Consider the following 20022-nt stretch of genomic DNA (forward strand, 5'->3'; position numbering starts at 1 on the left):
GGAGGGAAGTTTTGGGGTGTCTCCCCCCCCCTCAGAGTGACACAACCTCCCCCGCTTTTTTTTTTTTGGGCAGGTTCTGGCAGCCTCCGATGTGGTTCTGGAGGTGCTGGACGCTCGCGACCCCCAAGGTTGCCGTAGCCCCCGGTTGGAAGCCGCCGTGCGAGGGGCCGGCCAGCGGCAGCGCCTGGTGTTGGTCCTCAACAAGATCGGTAACGGGAGGGAGGGGAGGGGGGGGGATTAAAAAAAAGGGAGACCCCCCCACACACTTTTTGTGTATTTTAGCCCCCCCCCCTTCTCCTCTCCAGACCTGGTGCCGCGGGACGTGGTGGCTGCCTGGCTGAAGTACCTGCGAGCCGAGTTCCCCACCGTGGCCTTCAAGGCGTGTACGCAGCAGCAGAGCCGCAACCTGGTGGGGCATAATAAAAAAGGGGGGGGGGGGGAATTGTGTGACAAAGTCTGTGGGGACAGCAGGGACACACACACACCCCCCCCCAAACCCTGCTGACCCCCCCCATCGGTCCCCCCCCCCCACCTTCCCCTGTGACAGAAGCAGAGCCGGTTGCCGGTGGCCACGGCGCCGGAGGAGGTGTTGGCCGGGGGGGCCTGCGTGGGGGCCGACTGTTTGCTGCGCGTCCTGGCAAACTACAGCCGCTCTGGGGAGGTGAAAACAACCATCACCGTGGGTGTCGTGGGTGAGTCGGGGGGAGGGGGTGAGGGGAGGGGGATGTGGGACAGAGTTTGGGGACCCCTTGGTGACTGTGACCCCCCCGGGGGGGGTTCTCCTGGGGGTGGGACAGGGTTTGGGGACCCCTTGGTGACTGTGTCACCCTCCAGGGGGTGGGACAGGGTTTGGGGACCTCTTGGTGACTGTGTGTCCCCCCCAGGGAGGTCTTTGGGGGGGGGGGGGGGGGACACACGACAGGATTTGGGGACCTCTAATTGACTGTGTCCCCCTCAGGGGGAACGGACAGGATTTGGGGACCCCTAACTGACTGTGACCCCCCCGGGGGGGGTTCTGCTGGGGGTGGGACAGGGTTTAGGGACCCCTTGGTGACTTTGTCCCCCCGGGGGGGAGGATGGGTCTGCTGGGGGTGGGACAGGTTTTGGGGACACCTTAGTGACTGTGTGCCCCCCAGGGAGGTCTGCTGGGGGTGGGGCAGGGTTTGGGGACCCCTTGGTGACTGTGTGTGTCCCCCCCCCCAGGATACCCCAACGTGGGGAAGAGCAGCCTCATCAACAGCCTCAAGCGCAGCCGGGCCTGCGGGGTGGGGGCGACGCCGGGTGTCACCAGGTAAGCCCCGCCCAGCGGGAGGAGTCAGGATTGACCACACCCATCGTGTGGGCGTGGTCCCTGAGGCCACGCCCCCGCCCCCCCCCCCCAGGTGCCTGCAGGCTGTGCAGCTGGACCGCCACATCCAGCTGTTGGACTGTCCCCGGCGTCATCATGGAAACGGGGACCCCCCCCCGCCGCCGCCGCTCCCCTCAGGGGGGCACTAGACCCCCAGCGCCTGCGAGACCCCCTGGGCCCCGCTGCCGCCATCCTGCGCCGCTGCCCCCCTGAGCAGGTGGGTGGGGAACCCCCACACACACACCTTGGGGGGGGGGGGGTGGTGCTCAGGACTGTTGTCACGGCGATTAGGGGTGTCGGTGACCCCCTCTTGGGGGGCTCAGGCCTGTTGCCATGGCAGCTGTAGGTGTTCGGGATCCCCCTTGAGGGGCTAGGCCTGTTGCCATGGCAACTGTAGGTGTTGGGGATCCCCCTTGGGGGGCTAGGCCTGTTGCTGTGGCAACTAGGGGTGTTGGGGATCCCCCTTGGGGGGGGGCTCGGGCCTGTTACCATGGCAACTGTAGGTGTTGGGGATCCCCCTTGGGTGGGCTTGGGCCTGTTGCCGTGGCAACTAGGGGTGTTGGGGTGTCAAGCCTGTTGCCATGGCGACTACAGGTATTGGGGATCCCCCCCTCAGAGGTCTCCCCCCTATTGCTATGGAGACACACTCCCTCCCACTGCAGCTCATCCCCGTTGCCATGGCAACAGGAGGTTCTGGCCCCCCCCCCGCCTCCCCTTGTCATTTCAGCGGCAGAGGGGAGGGGGGGGGGCTTTGGGGTGACGACAGCCTGGGATGGGGGGGTGACAACCCCCTTTGTGCCCCCCCCTCCCTCCCCACACAGCTGAGGGAGCTTTACGGGGTGCCCCCCTGCGCCGACCCCCAGGAGTTCCTGTCCCACCTGGCGCGGCGACAGGGACGGCTCCGTCCGGGGGGGCTGCCGGACCCCCACGCCGCTGCCGTGGCCCTGCTGCGGGACTGGACCAGGTGGGTGATGGGAGGGGGGGGGGGACACGCTTTTGGGGGGGGCTGGAGGTGTGTGTGGGGTGTCTCCTCACACCCTGACCCACTTTTGGGGGGGTCTCCTCATTTCTTGACCTGTTGCGGGGGGGAGAGGGAGGGTGTCTCCCCGCTCCCTGACCCACTTTTGGGGGGGGTCTCCCCGCTCCTTGACCCATTTTTTGGGGGGGGGGGGGGGCTGTCCCCACACCCTGACCCCTTTTTTTGGAGCCTGAAGGGGTCTCCCCACTCTGTGACCCATTTTGGGGGGTCCCCCCCCTTTTTCCACCGCAGCGGGAAAATCTCTTACTACACCCACCCCCCCGAAACTCGGGGGGAGCAGCTGGAAGCCCAAATCCTGCCGGCGCTGGGGCCGGCGCTGGACCTGGAGGCGCTGGAGAGGGGGGACGCTGAGGCGTTAGCGGGTGAGAAATGGGGGGATCCCCCCCACACCTCCTCTTTCCACCCTGACACCCCCCCCCCCCCCCCCAAAACTCACCTCACCCCCCCCCCTTACAGCTGTCCCAGCGACGGTGACGGGCATCGGGCTGTCCCCGTGTGTCCCCGAGGCGGAGGAAGAGGAGGAGAAATCTGGCGGGGAGGAAGAAACGGCGATGGAGGATGATAACGGCGACCTGGAGGTGCAGAAGGAATTGGGGGGCTTAGTCGAGGGATGGGGTGTTTTTGGGGGGGGGGGGGTGATGGGTTTATCTGTGATTCCCCCCCCCCCCCCCCCCCCCCAGCTCGGCACGGTGACGGTGGAGCTGAAGCCCCGGGTGAAGACGGGGGGCTACGGGGAGGGGGCTGCACCCCGAGCCCCCCGTTTGGAAGAAGTGGCCGCCCTCGACCCCCTGCTGCAGGGCCAGGGGCTGCGGGCTGCGGGCAAACTCAGGAAAAAACTGCAAAAAAGAGCAGGTGAGCAAAAATTAACCCCTTTTCCCCACCTCACTGAACACACCCCCCCCCCCCAAAATCATCCTGAACCCCCCAAAAATGGGACTGTGTCTCCCCCCCCCCCCACATCCTGCAGAGAAAATCGCCACGAAGCTTTCAGAGACGCTGGAGGCGGCCATGCAGCTCTGAGGACGAGGACATTTATTGTATTATTTTTAGTTAAAATAATAATAGTAATAATAATAAAAAAGGCCTTTTTTTTAAAGGCGGAAAGGGGGGGTGTTGGGGAGGGATGATTTTTTTGGGGGGGGTGGTCCTGGGGGGTCTCTAAAGGAGGAAGTTGGATCATGGAGACTTTGGGAGGCTGGGGGGGAAGGAGAGGGCACCCCAAATCCCCATGGATATTTTAGGGGGCTCCCTCCCATCAGCTTGGGGGCTGGGGGGGGCAGAATGTGACACACACCCCAGTTTGAGGGGAACACCCTGTTTTTCCAGCTGAGGCAATACTCAGCTCCCAGAGGGGCTCAGTGAACCCCAAAAGGGGCTCAGCTTGGGGGGGGGGCAGTCAGAGATGAGGGTGCACTGCCATTATTTAGGGCACCCACCGTTATTTAGAGCACCCCTGATTATACGGGACACCCCATTTCCACTTCCCAGCCTTCCCCATCCCCTATAGGACACCCCACGTCCCCCCTTGACACCAAATAAGACCCCCCCCCAAACCTGCAGAGCACCTCAGACCCCCCCACCACTGCACCCCCGGGGTTCCACTGCTCCCCAAAAACCCCTTTTTACGCTCCTAAAATAGAACAGTGTCTCCCCCCTAAGTTGTCTGCCTTACCCCCTTCCTGGCGTCCTTGGCTGGTGAAATCCTGCCCGAGGTTGTGGGGCGCAGGTTCCCCCCCCCCGCCCCATACCCCAGGGCCTGGCTGAGGGGAGTTCACCCCCTCAGCCGTGGCCGCCATCTTGTCATCTCTTCCTCACCCCCCCCCCCGAGGGAAGGGCTCTGGTGGTGCCTTACGAGGGACGGGGTCAGCACAGGTGCTTTAAATCCCTTTATTTTGGTAAAATCGGCTGGTTTGGGTGTTTTTGGGGGGTGATTTTGTCTTGTTTTTAAAGGTTAAAGCCAAGCGGGTCGCCCATTGGGCGCCATTTTGTGGCCCTGAGGGGAAAAGACGGAGGGGGGGAGAAGGGGGGGGCGCGCGCTTTTCCCGCCTTTTTTCGCTACCTGAGGGGTGCCTTCGCACGTGCGAAGGGGCGGAGCGAGTGCGGCGGCTGGCCCAATGGCGGCGTGAAGAGGGGGGGTGGGCGGGCCAATGGGAGGTGGGGTTGCCGGGGTGGGCGGGGCCGCAGAGAGCGCATGCGCAGAAGGGCGGGGGGGGCGGCGCGCAGGCGCGGCCTGAGGGGGAAGCTGGTAACGGCGGCGGGCGGCGGCGCCGGGTGGTTTTAACGGGTCCCGGGGATGGCCGTGGCCCGGTTGAAGGGGGGGAAAAGCGAGGAGGGGATGTGGGAGAGGGCGATGGGGAGGGCCTCGTCTCAGTTTCGGCCCGCCCGGCGCTTCTTTTTCCCTCAGAACTGCTGCGAGAAATGTCCCAGAGGAAGCGCCGCAGAGCGTGGGCCTTCTCTCGGGTAAGGGGCTGCCCCGCGCCCACCTCCTCCCTCCCCCCCCCGCCTTCTCTCCCTCTTTTCCCCCTCCTAATTCCCCTTTCCCCCTCTGGGTGCGGGGTCCAGCATCTCCCTGGGTCTTTCCTCCGCAGGGGGGCGGTGAGGATGAGGGTTTCAACCTGACCCGGGCGCCGAGGCACAGCCAGGTGCAGAGGAAGCTGGAGAGGCGCTCCCAGGATCCAGTCAGTCAGAAGGTGGGGGCAAAGGCCGTCCCCGTTCCTCCCTCTCCTGGGGAGATGCATCTTAGTCCTTCTCTTATCACTCAGCTCTCGGCCGTTCTCCCTTCCCCACCCCTCAAGTGAGAAAGTTGGTCCAGGTCGGGCTTGCGAAAACCCATAAGAAGATCCCTGTCAAGAGGGCGGGTGACTTTAGGGGAGGCCACCCCCCCACCCACCCCCCCAAACCTTTCTGCCCCTGGGCAGTCCTGACATCCAGGTAATTCCCTCCCCTTTCCCCCTTAGATATCCTGAAGAAAGTCACTTAGAATGCCGAAATGTCTACTCGGAGATCGTCAGCCGGGTGGGCAGGACCCTGCGGTAGGTGAGGGGGGGGGCGGGGGGGAGACCCCCTCGTAGATCAAGCCTTCCCCTCCCGCAGGTCTTTGGGTTGCAGCTGGTGGAGATTGGGGGGGGGGGGTATGGGAGAAGGGGGGGTGTTTTTTGGGACCCTTGAGAGAAGGGGGGGTGTTTTGGGGTAGGGGTTTGAGGTGGGAGAGGGTTTTGGGAGGGGGGGGGGGGTTGGGAGAGGGGTGTTTTTTGGGGGGTGGGGTTTGGGAGAGGGGGGTGTTTTTTGGGGGGGTGAGGTTTGGGAGAGGGTTTTTTTTTTGGCGGGTTGGGAGACAGGGTTGTTTTTGGGGGGGTGGGGTTTGGGAGGGGGTTTTTTTGGGGGGGGTGGGGTTTGGGAGAGGGGGGTTTTTTTTTTGGGGGGTGGGGTTTGGGAGAGGGTTTTCTTTGGGGGGTGGGGTTTGGGAGAGGGGGTGGTTTTCTTTGGGGGGTGGGGGTTTGGGAGAGGGGGTGGTTTTTTGGGGGGGTGGGGTTTGGGAGAGGGGGTTTTTTGGGGGGGTGAGGTTTGGGAGAGGGTTTTTTCGGGGGGGTGGGTTTTGGGAGAGGGTTTTTTTTTGGGGGGGGGTGGGAGAGGGTTTTCTTTGGGGGGTGGGGTTTGGGGTGGGAGAGGGGGGTTGAGAGAGAGGAGTGTTTTGGGGGGGTTGGGGGTGCCTCCCTCCCCACCCCCCTGATTTCCAGACCCCGGTGTGCACAGAGCAGCCCTGGCGCCAGTCTCAGCCGGGCCGTTTATACCGCACCGCAGATTAAAAACCGCAGCCCCCCCCCTCCCCGTGTCCCCCCCAAAACCCAGCAACTCGAGGGGGGGTCTGTTGCAGGGCCTGGGAGTGCGGACACCCCCCCCCACCCTTGAGTCCCCCAAAATGTGCTAAAGGGGGGGTGGGGGTGTCACCACTTCACCCCCCCTCCTCCCCCTTTATAGGTACCTCAAGATCAGACAGCCCCCCCCGACAGACACCCCCCCTGAATTCAGGTACCTCCAAGAGGGAGCGCTTTGTTAGGGCAAGGTCTAATTGGGGGGGGGAGAGAGAGGGAGTAATTTGGGGGGGCCCCAAATGGGGGGGGAGGGGGAATGTGGGATCCCCAAGATCTAACGGCCCCCAAATTTCAGGTGGGTTTTAATGAGGTTTGCCCCCCTTTTTTGGGGTGGTTTGGGGGGGGGGGGAGATGTCCCCACTTCGGGGGCACACGTGGGGAGGGGACAGTCCCCTTTTTTGGGGAGATTGTCCCCTTTTTGGGGGGGGGACACGACAGGGTGGGCAACCCAAGGCCATGCCCCCAATACAGCCTTTAAAAGATGGGGGGGGGGGGGGGAATCCACCCGGGGGGGATGTGACCTCACCCCCCTTGGCTCCACCCATAGTGAGTGTGACCTGGCCCCATTGGCTCCCCCCATGGTGGGCGTGGCCCCCAGGCTCCTCCCACCATAATGGGCATGACTACCCAGGGGGCCCCTTGTGGGCGTGGCCTCCCGGGCCTGCCCCCTCCCCTTGTGGGCGTGGCCTCCCAGCCCCCTCAAAATAGAGCCCTTTTCAGGGGTGCAGCTCCACAGTCTCTGGGCTCAGCGCTTCGTTAGGGCAAGGTTTAATTGGGGGTGTGTGTGTGTTAATTTGGCAGGAGCTAATTGAGCGTGCCTTGCCGCCGGATCTCAGGAACCGCTGGCGCATTCGCTGCTGATTTTTGGTAAATGGCTGCTTTGCCTTAATAAACATTTTACTGCTCTCTCACAAGCGAAGTTAATCACACCCCCCCAGACCCCCCCCCCCCCCCCCCCCCCGTGACAGGGGGTCCTTAGGGGTCTTGGGGGGGTCTGTAGGGTTTGGGGGGGGTGTCCATATGAATCTGTAGGTGTCTGTAGGGTTCTAGGGGGGGGGTAAGGGGGGTGTGTGTCTTAAGGGATCTGGGGTGGGGCCCGTAGGGGTCCATAGTGATCTGGGGGGGCCTGTAGTGGTAGGGGTCTGTAGTGGTTGGGGGGGTGTGTGTCTGTAGGGGTCCGTAGGGTTCGGGAGGCGGGTGTCTTTAAGGGTCCATATGGGTCTGTAGGGTTCTGTGGGGGGGTCTGTAGGGGTCTTGGGGGGCCTGTAGGGCTCTGGGGGGGAGCCGGAGGGGTACATGGGGGTCCGTAGGGGCCTGTAGGGTTCGGGGGGGGCGGGGGGGTGGTCCATATGAGTCTGTAGGTGTCTGTAAGGTTTTGGGGGGGGTCTTAAGGGATCTGGGGTGGGGCCCATAGGGATGTGGGGGGGGCTGCAGGGTTCTGTAAAGGTCTGTAGGGGACTTCCAATGCTGGGGGGAGGAAAGAAAAAAAAAAAAAACCAACAAAAATGCGCTTTTAGAAGCCTCTAGCCTCCGAATCCATGAAAATATGAATTTTATAACCAGCCAGGCTCGGTGGGATTCAAGCTCTCGGTGTTTTCCAGCCTCCCCAAGGAGTGGGGAGGAGGAGGAGGAGGAGCGAGGAAAACGGGGTTATTTCCAACTGTCAACGCCACGGTGAGTAGAAATTAGGAAAGTTTGCAGCATCGCTCAGGCGCTCTCTCTCTCTCTCTCTCTTCCCCCCCCGATGGCAGAGGGTCCAGAGAACTCCCTGCCCCCCCGGAGCCCTGAGCCCTTCCCTTCCTACGGATCTAACGGGCTGGGGATAACTCTTGTGTACCTTATATTAATTATAAGATTAATAGTGGAATAAATAGATTAATTTATTAATAAATACTGGTTCTTCCAGTAGCTATTCCATTACATCAGGGGAATCATAGAATCATTCATAGAGTCATAGAATCATCCAGGTTGGAAAAGACCCTTGGGATCATCGAGTCCAACCATCTTCCCCACCCTACAAAGTTCTCCCCTACACCGTATCCCCCAACACCACATCTGAGCGACTCTTAAACTCATCCCAGGATGGTGACTCAACCCCCTCCCTGGGCAGCCCCTTCCAGTGTCCGACCACTCTCACTGGGAAGAATTTCCTCCTAATGTCCAGTCTAAACCCACCCTGCTGCAGCTTGAAGCCGTTCCCTCTTGGTCTAGCGCTATTTGCTTGCGCGGAGAGACCAGCACCAACCTCTCTACAGTGTCCTCTCGAGTAGTCGTAGAGAGTGAGGAGGTCTCCCCTCAGCCTCCTCTGCCTCAAACTAAACAGTCCCAGCTCCTTCGACCGCTCTTCATAGGGTTTGTTTTCCAGCCCCTTCACCAGCTCCGTTGCCCTCCTCTGCGCCCGCTCCAGCACCTCCGTATCCTTCTTGGATTGAGGTGCCCAAAACCGGACACGACGCTCCAGGTGTGGCCTCGCCAGTGCTGAGCACAGGGGGACAATCCCCTCCCTGCTTCTGCTGGTCACGCTGTCTCTAACACGAGCCAGGATGCCACCTTGGCCACCTGGGCACACTGCCGGCTCACGTTCAGCCGCTTGGCAATCAGAACCCCCAGGTCCTTTTCCGCCGGGCAGTTTTCCAGCCACGCTTCCCCGAGCCTGTACTGATGCACGGGGTTGGTGTGGCCCAAGCGCAGAACCCGGCACTTGCCCTTGTTGAAGTTCATCCCGTTAACGTTGGCCCATCCATCCAACCCATCTAAGGTCTCTCTGGAGAGCCTCCCTGTCCTCAATGCATGGGAATTCCATTACAGAGGAATTCTATTACGTGGGATAAGCAGAGTCCGGAGATAACACCAAACGATTATTGGTGGAATAATTCCTAAAATATATATTATTTTTTTTTTAATCAGAATTTTTATCCATTGTTCGCACGTTAAGGAAAAGGTATAAAATCCCAAGGTGGAGTTTTATACCCGGGGTGGAACGCAGCGGTGGCTGGTACGTGAGGAACCCGCTCCCTCTGCCATTCCCCCCCGCCCCGGGATAATTGCTCCTAAAAGCAACGAGGAGGACGGAGCGGAGATTCCATGGCCAGGCGCTGGGATTAACGCGGCAGAGATGGGAACGAGATCACAGAATCTTGGGATTCCGTGGGAGGGACAGGTTGGAAGGGACCTTTGAGATCATCCAGTCCAACCACAAAAAAAGCCCAAAAAACCCCAAAATAAACACCCAGAACCACAGCCCACCCCCCCACAGCCCCAAGCCAACCATCTCGGGCACTAGAGCGTGCCCTGAAGGGCCGCGTCTACACATTCCTTGAATCCCTCCAGGGATGGCGACTCCCCCAGCTCCCTGGGCAGGCTGTTCCAGTGCCCGACCACCCTCTCAGGAAAGTCATTCTTCTCCACCACGAAGGTAAAAAAAAATAGTATAAAAATAGCCCAAAAAAGGGGAGGGGGGGATTGGGGAAGACACCGTTTTGAACAAGTCAGGGAGGATCCCATCACGGATTGCCTTTGACTCCCGGGACCAGCCGAGGGTCTTCTTCCCTCATAAGGACCTCAACGCATAGATTAAACATCTATTAATATATAATATTAATATACAGCTCGTTGCAATACGGAAGAAGCTACTGGCTATTATTGTTAATTAGTCTTAGCCTATGAAATCGCCTTCTATTTCAACCCCCGGTGTTTCTCTGCCTTCCCCTTTTCCGGGCGGGGAGAAAATGAGCAGCTAATAAATAATAACTAAATAATAACAACAATAATAATGGTTACGGGTCGTCTCAAAAGCATAACGGGCACTAATTTAAGCCGTTTGTCGTGATTTTGGTGGGATTGAGCAATGGGAACGAGAGATCCACCCCACCCCAAAAAAAAACCTGCAAGAAAAAGAGAGGAAGAGATAAAGAGATTTATGAGTTTAGGGAAAAAAAAAAAACCAAACCCAAAACCTAAGGAAGCTACAGGATCGGAGAGTGATTTGGGGTTGGAAGGCACCTCCGGAGATCATCTCCTCCGGAGCAGGTCCCACAGGAAGGTGTCCAGGAGGGGGGGGTTGGGATGTCTCCAGAGATGGAGACTCCACCACCTCCCAGCGCAGCCTCTCCCAGGGCTCTGCCACCCTCACGGTGAAGAAGTTCCTCCTCATCTTTAGGTGGAACTTCTTAACGGTCCAGTTGGTGCCCGGTTCCTCTTGTCCTCTCACTGGGCACCACTGGAAAAAGACCGGCCCTGTCCTCCTGACACCCCCCCTTGATGAGATCCCCCCTCAGTCTTCTCTTCTCCAGACTCAAAAGCCCCAAGTCCCTCAGCCTCTCCTCCCAAGAGAGATGCTCCAGGCCCCCTCAGCGTCTTTGTACCCTCTCCAGCAGTTCCCTGTCCTTCTGGCACTGGGGAGCCCAGAACTGGTCCCAGTGCTCCAGATGGGGCCTCCCCAGGGCAGAGCGGAGGGGGAGGATGACCTCCCTTGAGGTTCTCCACGCTCCTCCTCATGACCGTTGGTCTTCTTGGCCACCAGGGCACGTTGGTGGCTCGCAGTCACCCCGTTGGCCACCAGGACTCCCAGGTCTTTCTCCTCAGAGCTGCTCTCCAGCAGGTCACCCCCCAACCCGTACTAACGGGCTCCAGGGGGCTCTTAGGAGTTCTGCAGGGGGTGTGGGGACAGTCCCGGGGGTCCCAGGGGATCCTAGAGGGCTCTGGGGGGGCTCTCAGGGGTGATGGGGGGGTCTCAGAGAGCACTCCAGGGGGTCCCAGAGGGCTCTGGGGTGTCCTGAGGGGCTCTGAGGGATCCTGGAGGGTGGTTCCGGGGGTCCCAGGGGATCCTAGAGAACTCTGGGGGGCTCTCAGGGGTGATGGGGGGGGTCTCAGGGAGCTCTGGGGTGTCCCGAGGGGCTCCAGGGGGCTTTTAAAAGTCCTGGAGAGGATGTGGAGACAGTCCCGGAGATGCCAGAGGGTTCTGGGGGGCTCTCAGGGGTGATGGGGGGGTCTCAGAGAGCTCTGGGGTGTCCTAGGGGGCTCTGAGGGATCCTGGAGGGGGGGTGGGGGTGATCCCAGGGGACCCTAGAGGGCTCTGGGGGGCTCTCAGGGGTGCGGGGAGGGTCTCCTACCCCCCTCCCCCCCCCCACTACCACAGACCGACGGGCCGCCCCTGCTGCCGGCGGGTCTCCGCTCCCCCTCCTCCCCCGCCCCGGTCCCCTCAGTCCCTCCCGCCCCACCACAACTCACTCTCTGGCTCCCCGCCGCCGGCAGCGGGTGCCCGAGCTCGGTATCCGGCCCCGGCCCCGCTGCGGGGCCGCCGCCTCCGTGACGGGTCCCCGCGGAGGCGGCACTTCCCCTCAGGGCGGGGATACAAGATGGCGGCCGGAAGTGGCGGTGCCGCCTTCCGCCTCGGGACGCACCGGAAGTGAGGGGGTGTGCTCCGGCTCTGATTGGGCGTTGCCGCCCAGGGCGTGGGCGGGACTTCCCTTCCGGGCTGAGGCCTGCTTCCGGTAGGGGCGGTGGTCGGTGGGGAACGGGGGCCGCGGCTGCCAAATAGTGAGAACGGGGGAGGCCGCCTGAGGGGGCGGAAGGGGGGACAGATAGTGATCCCGGGGGCGGGGGTCGCCGGTGAGGGGCGGGGAGTGGCCGGGGGGGGGGGGGGAGCGGTGACCGGCATCCCCATCCCTCCTCTCTCTGCCCCCCCCCCTCCCCCCGCCTCAGGCCGCCATGAGCCTGCAGTGGACGGCGGTCGCCACCTTCCTCTACGCCGAGGTCTTCCTCGTTCTCCTGCTCTGCGTCCCCTTCGTCTCGCCGGCCAGGTGGGGCGATGGGGGGGGGGGGGGGGGGCTGGGGACTGAGGAAACAGGTTGGGGGGGGTCCCGGGGGCTGGGGAGAGGGGTCCCCGGGGACAAGAGGGGTCCTGGAGCTGGGGGGATCCTGGGGACGAGAGGGGTCCTGGGGCTGGGGGGGGGCGACATATCAGGGACGAGAGGGGTCCTAGGGCTGGGGGGGGGACCCTGGGGACGAGAGGGATCCTGGGGCTGGGGGACCCCAGGGACAAGAGGGGCTGGGTGGGGGACACCCCAGGGACGAGAGGGGTCCTGGATCTGGGGGGGTGTGGGGGGGGTGGGTCTGGAGCTGAGGAAGGGATGTCCTGGATCTTGGGGGCTCTGGGGCTACGGGGGAGGGGGGGGCTCCCCAGCTGCCATCCCTGACCTCTTGCCCCCCCCCCTCCTCCCTCCCCTTTCCCAAGATGGCAGAAGATCTTCAAGTCCCGCCTGGTGGGCCTGGCCGTGGCTTATGGCAACACCGTCTTCATCGTCCTCATCGTCATCCTCGTCCTCCTGCTCTTTGGTGAGGGTGGCGGGAGGGGGAGGGAGTTGAGGGGGGGGGGGGGGGGGGGTGTGCTGGGCTCACACACACACACACACACACACACCCCCCATCCCCACAGATGCCCTGCGAGAGACCCGTAAGTACGACGTGACGGACCGGGTGGCCCTTCAGAGCAGCCCCGGCGCCCTGGAGCATTTCCACATGAAACTCTTCCGGGCTCAGCGCAACCTCTACCTGGCCGGCTTCGCCCTCCTCCTCTCCTTGTGAGTGTCCCGGAGGGGACGGGGGGGGTTGGTTTGGAGGTTTGCTATGGGCAAGCAGTCAACCAAGGGGAGGGAGGTCCCGTCCGACCGACCCAGTGGCCTTCTACGATGGCTGTGACTGGTTGGATTGCTTGACGAACTTGATCTCCTCTGTGACGAAGTGACCCGCTTGGTGGGTGAGGGGAAGGATGTGGGATGTTGTTCCCCTGGACTTTAGTAAGGCCTTCGATACAGTCCCCCACGGTATCCTCCTGGAGAATCACAGAATATTTTTGGTTGGATGGGACCTTTGAGATCATCGAGTCCAACCAACAAAAAAAAAAACCAAACACCCCCCCCCCCCCCCCCCAAAAATCCCAGAACACCAAAACCAAACCAAAACAAACACCCCAACCACAGCCCACCCCCCCACAGCCCCAACCCAACCATCTCGGGCACTAGAGCGTGCCCTGAAGCGCCACGTCTACACATTCCTTAAATCCCTCCAGGGATGGTGACTCCCCCACCTCCCTGGGCAGGCTGTTCCAGTGCCCGACCACCCTCTCAGGAAAGTCATTCTTCCTGATATCTGATCTAAACCTCCCCTGCCCCAACTTCAGACCATTTCCTCTGCTCCTGTCATTATTCCCTTGGGAGAAGAGGCCAACAGCCACCTCTCTACACCCTCCTTTCAGGGAGCTCTAGAGGGCAATGAGGTCTCCCCTCAGCCTCCTCTTCTCCAAACCAAACATGCCCAGTTCCCTCAGCCTCTCCCCGTATGACTTGTTCTCCAGACCCCTCCCCAGCTTGGTGGCTCTCCTCTGGACACGCTCCAGCAGCTCAATGTCCTTCCTGGAGTGAGGGGCCCAGAACTGAACACAGCCCTCGAGGTGGGGTCTCACCAGTGCCCAGGACAGAGAAACTGAGAAACAGAGAAACCAAGAAACTGGCTGCCCATGGCTTGGATGGGAGGACTCTCCGCTGGGTTAAAAACTGGCTGGAGGCTGGGCCCGGAGAGTGGTGGGGAATGGAGTTCAATCCAGTTGGCGGCCGGTCACGAGTGGTGTCCCCAGGGCTCGGTACTGGGACCGGTTCTCTTTAACATCTTTGTCGATGATCTGGAGGAGGGGATCGACGGCACCCTCAGACAATTCGCAGAGGACACCAAGTTGGGTGGGAGTGGGGACCTGCTGGAGGGTAGGAAGGCTTTGCAGAGGGACCTGGCCAGGCTGGATCTATGGGCTGAGACCAACGGGATGAGGTTCAACACGGCGAGTGGTGGTGGTCAGGTGAAGGCCCTGCCGACTGGAAGAGAGGAAACATCACACCCATTTTTAAAAAGGGTAGAAAGGAGGACCCTGGGGACTACCGACCTGTCAGCCTCACCTCCGTGCCTGGGAAGATCATGGAACAGATCCTTCTAGATTCCATGCTTAGGCACATGGAGGACACGGAGATGATTCAAGATAGCCAGCATGGCTTTACTAGGGGCAGGTCCTGCCTGAGCTAGTGGCCTTCTATGACAGAGTGACTAGGTCAGTAGATAAGGGACGACCCATGGACGTGATCTATCTGGACTTTAGTAAGGCCTTTAACATGGTCCCTCACAACATCCTGCTCCCCAAATTGGAGGGATAGGGATTGGACTGGTGGACCGTTCGGTGGATAAGGCATCGGCTGGATGGTGACACCCAGAGGGTGGTACTCAATGGCTTTAAGTCCAGCTGGAGAGCAGTGACAAGTGGTGTCCCTCAAGGGTCCGTCCTGGGACCGGTACTGTTTAACATTTTTATCAACGACATAGAGGGATTGAGAGCACCATCAGCGAGTTTGCAGATGACACCAAGCTGTGTGGTGTTGTCGATACACCAGAGGGACGGGATGTCATTCAGGGGGACCTGGACAGGCTGGAGAGGTGGGCCCAGATGAACCTCATGAGGTTCAACAAAAGCAAGTGCAGGGTCCCGCACCTGGGCCGAAACAATCCTCGGGATAAATACAGCCTGGGGGATGAGAAAGCAGCCCTGAGGAAAGGGACTTGGGGGTGCTGATGGAGGAGAAGCTGGACATGAGCAGGCAGCGGGCACTCGCAGCCCAGAAGGCCAATCCCATCCTGGGCCGCATCAAAGGAAGCGTTGCCAGCAGATCCAGAGGTGATTCTGCCACTTTGCTCTGCTCTGGTGAGACTCTTACTCTGCATCGCTCCAGGCTCGGGGAAGCGTGGCTGGAAAACTGCCCCGCGGAAAAGGACCCGGGGGTTCTAATTGAATAGGAGCCGGCAGTGTGCCCAGGTGGCCAAGGTGGCATCCTGGCTCGTGTTAGAGACAGCGTGACCAGCAGAAGCAGGGAGGGGATTGTCCCCCTGTGCTCAGCACTGGTGAGGCCACACCTGGAGTGTCGTGTCCGGTTTTGGGCACCTCAATCCAAGAAGGATATGGAGGCGCTGGAGCGAGTGCAGAGGAGGGCAACGGAGCTGGTGAAGGGCCTGGAAAACAAACCCTATGAAGAGCAGTCGAAGGAGCTGGGACTGTTTAGTTTGAGGCAGAGGAGGCTGAGAGGAGACCTCCTCACTCTCTACGACTACTCGAGAGGACACTGTAGAGAGGTTGGTGCTGGTCTCTCCGTGCAAGCAAATAGCGCTAGACCAAGAGGGAACGGCTTCAAGCTGCAGCAGGGTGGGTTTAGACTGGACATTAGGAGGAAATTCTTCCCAGTGAGAGTGGTCGGACACTGGAAGGGGCTGCCCAGGGAGGGGGTTGAGTCACCATCCTGGGATGAGTTTAAGAGTCGCTCAGATGTGGTGTTGGGGGATACGGTGTAGGGGAGAACTTTGTAGGGTGGGGAAGATGGTTGGACTCGATGATCCCAAGGGTCTTTTCCAACCTGGATGATTCTATGACTCTATGAATGATTCTATGACCTCACCTGGAGCACTGTGTGCAGGTCTGGAGCCCTCAATATAGAAAGGACATGGACCTGATGGAGCGGGTCCAGAGGAGGGCCACCAAAATGATCAGGGGGTTGGAGCACCTCTGCTGCGAGGACAGGCTGAGGGAGCTGGGGTTGTTCAGCCTGGAGAAGAGGAGGCTCTGGGGAGACCTAATAGTGGCCTTCCAGTACCTGAGGGGGGGCTACAGGAAAGCTGGGGAGGGTCTGTTTACAAAGGCCTGCAGTGACAGGACGAGGGGCAATGGCTTTAAGTTGGAGAAGGGGAGATTTAGATTGGACATTAGGAAAAAGTTCTTTACCATGAGGGTGGTGGAACACTGGAACAGGTTGCCCAGGGAGGTGGTTGAGGCCCCTTCCCTTGAGATATTCAAGGTGAAGCTCGACGAGGCCCTGGGCAACCTGGTCTAGTTGGGGGTGTCCCTGCTGACTGCGGGGGGGTCGGACTAGATGACCTTTGGAGGTCCCTTCCAGCCTGGACCAATCTAGGAATCTATGGCCAAGTGCCGGGTCCTGCCCTTGGGTCCCACCAACCCCCTGCAGCGCTCCAGCCTTGGGGCAGAGCGGCTGGAGCCGCCTGGCGGAAAAGGACCTGGGGGTGTTGGTCAACAGGGGCTGAACATGAGCCAGCAGTGTGCCCAGGTGGCCTAGAAGGCCACCAGCATCCTGACCCGTGTCAGGAACAGCGTGGGGAGTAGGACTCGGGAGGTGATGGTCCCCCTGTGCTGGGCACTGGTGAGGCCCCACCTCGAGGGCTGTGTCCAGTTTTGGGCCCCTCACCACAAAAAAGCCATTGAGGGGCTGGAGCGGATCCAGAGAAGGACAACGGAGCTGGTGAGGGGTCTGGAGCACAAGTCTCATGAGGAGCGGCTGAGGGAGCTGGGGGTGTTCAGCCTGGAGAAAAGGAGGCTGAGGGGAGACCTTCTCGCTCTCTACAACCCCCTGAAAGGAGGGGGTAGCCGGGGGGGGGGGGGGGGGGGGGGGTCGGTCTCTTCTCCCAAGTCACAGGCGATGGGACAAGAGGAAATGGCCTCAAGTTGCCCCAGGGGAGGTTCGGGTTGGAGATTAGGAAGATTTTTTTGTCACAGAAAGAGTTGTCAAGCCTTGGAATGGGCTGCCCGGGGAAGTGGTTGAGGCGCCGTCCCTGGAGGTGTTCAAAAGAGGGGCTGACATGGTGCTGGGGGGACATGGTTTAGTGATAGTTTTGGGGTTTTTTTTTTTTTTGGTCAGAGTTAGGCTGATGGTTGGACTAGATGATCTTGAAGGTCCCTTCCAACCTAGAAGATTCTATGGTTCTATGATTGATGAGGGGAGGGCGGTGGACGTTGTCTACCTGGACTTCAGCGAGGCTTTCGACACCGTCTCCCACAGCATCCTCGTAGGTGAGCGGAGGAAGTGTGGGTTAGAGGAACGGACAGGGAGGTGGATTGAAAACTGGCTGAAGGACAGAGCTCAGATGGTTGGTCTTAGGGGGCACAGAGTCTAGTTGGAGGTCCGTAACGAGTGGAGTCCCCCAGGGGTCAGTGCTGGGTCCGGTCCTCTTCAATATATTCATCGATGACCTGGATGAGGGGATGGGGTGGACCCTCAGCAAGTTTGGTGACGACACAGAACTGGGAGGGGTGGCTGACACACCAGAAAGCTGTGCCAACTGTATGGTCACCAGCAGCCTGGAGATGCTGGAGAGTAACCTGGGCAGAGAGGAACCCGATGAACTTCAACAAGGGCAAGTGTAGGGTGCTGCACCTGGGGAGGAAGAACCCCCTGCACCAGTACAGACTGGGGGTGACCTGCTGGAGAGCAGCTCTGAGGAGAAAGTCCTGGTGGCCAACAGGATGCCCATGAGCCAACAACGTGCCCTGGTGGCCAAGAAGACCAATGGTCATGAGGAGGAGCGTGGAGAACCTCAAGGGAGGTCATCCTCCCCCTCCGCTCTGCCCTGGGGAGGCCCCATCTGGAGCACTGGGACCAGTTCTGGGCTCCCCAGTGCCAGAAGGACAGGGAACTGCTGGAGAAGGTACAAAGACGCTGAGGGGGCCTGGAGCATCTCTCTTGGGAGGAGAGGCTGAGGGACTTGGGGCTTTTGAGTCTGGAGAAGAGAAGACTGAGGGGGGATCTCATCAAGGGGGGGTGTCAGGAGGACGGGGCCGGTCTTTTTCCAGTGGTGCCCAGTGAGAGGACAAGAGGAACCGGGCACCAACTGGACCGTTAAGAAGTTCCACCTAAAGATGAGGAGGAACTTCTTCACCGTGAGGGTGGCAGAGCCCTGGGAGAGGCTGCCCAGGGAGGTGGTGGAGTCTCCATCTCTGGAGACATCCCAACCCCCCCCTCCTGGACACCTTCCTGTGGGACCTGCTCCGGAGGAGATGATCTCCGGGAGGTGCCTTCATCGACCCCGTGTGTGATTCTGTGATTCTTGTTGGGGGTGGAGGGGAGGGTGGTCCTTGCTGACCCCCACCCCACCACCGACGTCCTCTCCCCCCCCCTCCCGCAGCCTCCTGCGCCGCTTGGTGACCCTCATCTCGCAGCAGGCCCTGCTGGGCGCCTCCAGCGAGGCCTTTCGCAAGCAGGCGGAAGGTGCCAGCCAGGCCGCCCGCCGCTACATGGAGGACAACGACGCCCTGAGGAAGGTACCGCCTGGGAAGGGGGGGGTGGGTCCTGGGGGGGGGGGTGTGTGTGTCTCCAGCCCTGATGTGTGTGTCCCCCCCCCCGTGTCCTTCCCAGCAGCTGCAGGAGCTGGGGGGGGGGTGGGTCCTGGGGGGGTCTCCAGCCCTGATTTCCTCCCCCATGTCCCCCCCAGCAGCTGCGGGGGGCAAAGGGGGAGGCTCGTCCCCCTCATGCTGGGGAGGTCCTGGGGGGGGGGTGTGTGTGTGTGTGTCTCCAGCCCTAATTTGCCCCCCCCGTGTCCCCCCCAGCAGCTGCAGGAGGTGGGGGGGATGAAGAGGGTGGCTCGTCCCCCTCGTGCTGAGGAACTGGGGGGGCTCCAGCCCTGATTTCCCCCCCCCCCCAAGTGTCCCCCCCAGCAGCTGCAGGAGGTGGGGGGTCCTGGGGGGGTCTCCAGCTCTGATGTGTCCCCCCCCCGTGTGTCCCCCCCAGCAGCTGCAGGAGGTGGGGGGTCCTGGGGGGGTCTCCAGCTCTGATGTGTCCCCCCCCCGTGTGTCCCCCACAGCAGCTGCAGGAGGCGGGGGGCGAAGGGGGGGGCTCGTCCCCCTCCCAGGATGAGAACGAGACGCTGAAGGCCAAGGTGGAGAAGCTGAAGGAGGAGCTGGCGGCCAGCAAGCGCAGTAGGGAGCATGGGGGGGGGGGTGAGGGGGGGTGGGGGCTAAAGATTTTTGGGGTCACCCTAACCCCCCCCTCCCCCTTTCCTCCTCCCCCCCCTCCAGCTCTGGAGAAGGCAGAGAACGAGGTGCAGGCCATGCGGCGCCAAGCCGAGGGGCTGACGCGGGAGTACGACCGGCTGCTGGACCAACACGCCCGCCTCCAGGTTTGGGGGGGTCCCTAGATTTAGGGGGGGGGGGGCTTCACCCCCCTCCGTGCCCCCCAGAACCCCCTCAGATCCCCCCTAACACCTCCCCCCCCCCCCCCACAGGCGGCCCACGATGGACCCCGGGATAAGAAAGAAGAATGAGGGCCCAGGCCACGCCCCCTCCAGGCTCAAGCCACGCCCATCGGACCAGGCCACGCCCCCTCCAGGCTCAAGCCACGCCCGTCGGAACCAGGCCACGCCCCAATCCCTCTCTCTCTCCTTCCCTGCCTGGGGCTGAGGGGGGGGGAACAGGGCTTGGGAAAGGCATTTCTAGGGACCCCCAACCGCCCCCTCCCCCCCCCCCACGCTGGGGCATCACTCCGGGGGGGAGGTGGGGGGGTGTGAGCCCCATTTGGGGGGGGGTCTGAGCCCCCCCTTTTTTTTGGGGGGGGGGGGGGGGTTCCTGGGTGTGGGCAATGGTGACACCCCCCCCCCCCCCCCATGGCTTCTGCTTCAATAAACACGTGGGATCGGGGCTCATCTCTGTCACCCCCCCCCCCGGGGACCCCCTGACACCCCCCCCCAGCCCCACACATCCCCCGGGGACCCCCCAATGGCCCCCCCACCTCCCATGGAGACCCCTGACACCCCCCCCCCCCTCCCTCCCCCCAGCCCCCCAACCTCCCCCGGGGACCCCCCGACCCCCCTCCAGCCCCACACATCCCTTGTAGACATCACCCATGCCCAGCCCCACAACCTCCCCTGGGGACCTCCCAACTGGCCCCCACACA

At 61.5% G+C, this 20022-nt stretch overlaps 2 protein-coding genes across 3 annotated transcripts; both read left to right on the forward strand.

The window, feature by feature from the left end:
* Positions 1–73: 73 nt before the first annotated feature.
* On the forward strand, positions 74–3481 carry LOC141477998 (guanine nucleotide-binding protein-like 3-like protein; the record flags this gene model as incomplete). Its single annotated transcript, XM_074167140.1, is given in 12 exon segments — positions 74–209; positions 306–409; positions 548–692; positions 1204–1291; positions 1383–1431; positions 1433–1465; positions 1467–1565; positions 2170–2312; positions 2619–2749; positions 2844–2965; positions 3068–3239; positions 3355–3481. Coding segments are annotated over 12 exon segments (1275 nt in total), but the record flags the coding sequence as incomplete, so codon positions are not given.
* Positions 3482–11748: 8267 nt separating this feature from the next.
* BCAP31 (B cell receptor associated protein 31) lies at positions 11749–19766 on the forward strand. Of its 2 annotated transcripts, XM_074167137.1 has the most exons (8): positions 11749–11797; positions 11963–12060; positions 12495–12595; positions 12696–12840; positions 18260–18395; positions 18935–19049; positions 19149–19249; positions 19355–19766. In XM_074167137.1, the coding sequence occupies exons 2-8, from the start codon at positions 11969–11971 to the stop codon at positions 19391–19393; spliced, it is 729 nt and encodes a 242-aa protein (XP_074023238.1). In that variant the 5' UTR covers positions 11749–11797; positions 11963–11968; the 3' UTR covers positions 19394–19766. The 2 variants fall into 2 exon arrangements, with proteins under 2 accessions (XP_074023238.1, XP_074023240.1); XM_074167139.1 differs by lacking the exon at positions 11749–11797 and having other exon boundaries at positions 11969–12060; positions 18260–18420; positions 18960–19049; positions 19355–19393.
* Positions 19767–20022: the final 256 nt, after the last annotated feature.

Source organism: Numenius arquata, unplaced genomic scaffold (assembly GCF_964106895.1).
Source record: "Numenius arquata unplaced genomic scaffold, bNumArq3.hap1.1 HAP1_SCAFFOLD_1124, whole genome shotgun sequence".
NCBI classification, from domain to species: domain Eukaryota; kingdom Metazoa; phylum Chordata; class Aves; order Charadriiformes; family Scolopacidae; genus Numenius; species Numenius arquata.

Coding starts and splice junctions, on each gene's coding strand:
- BCAP31 (XM_074167137.1), top strand. CDS start 11,969: ATGAGCCTGCAGTGGACGGCGGTCGCCACCTTCCTCTACGCCGAGGTC. Junction 18,396..18,934: donor ACAACGACGCCCTGAGGAAG/GTACCGCCTGGG, acceptor TGTCCCCCACAG/CAGCTGCAGGAGGCGGGGGG. Junction 19,250..19,354: donor ACCAACACGCCCGCCTCCAG/GTTTGGGGGGGT, acceptor CCCCCCCCACAG/GCGGCCCACGATGGACCCCG.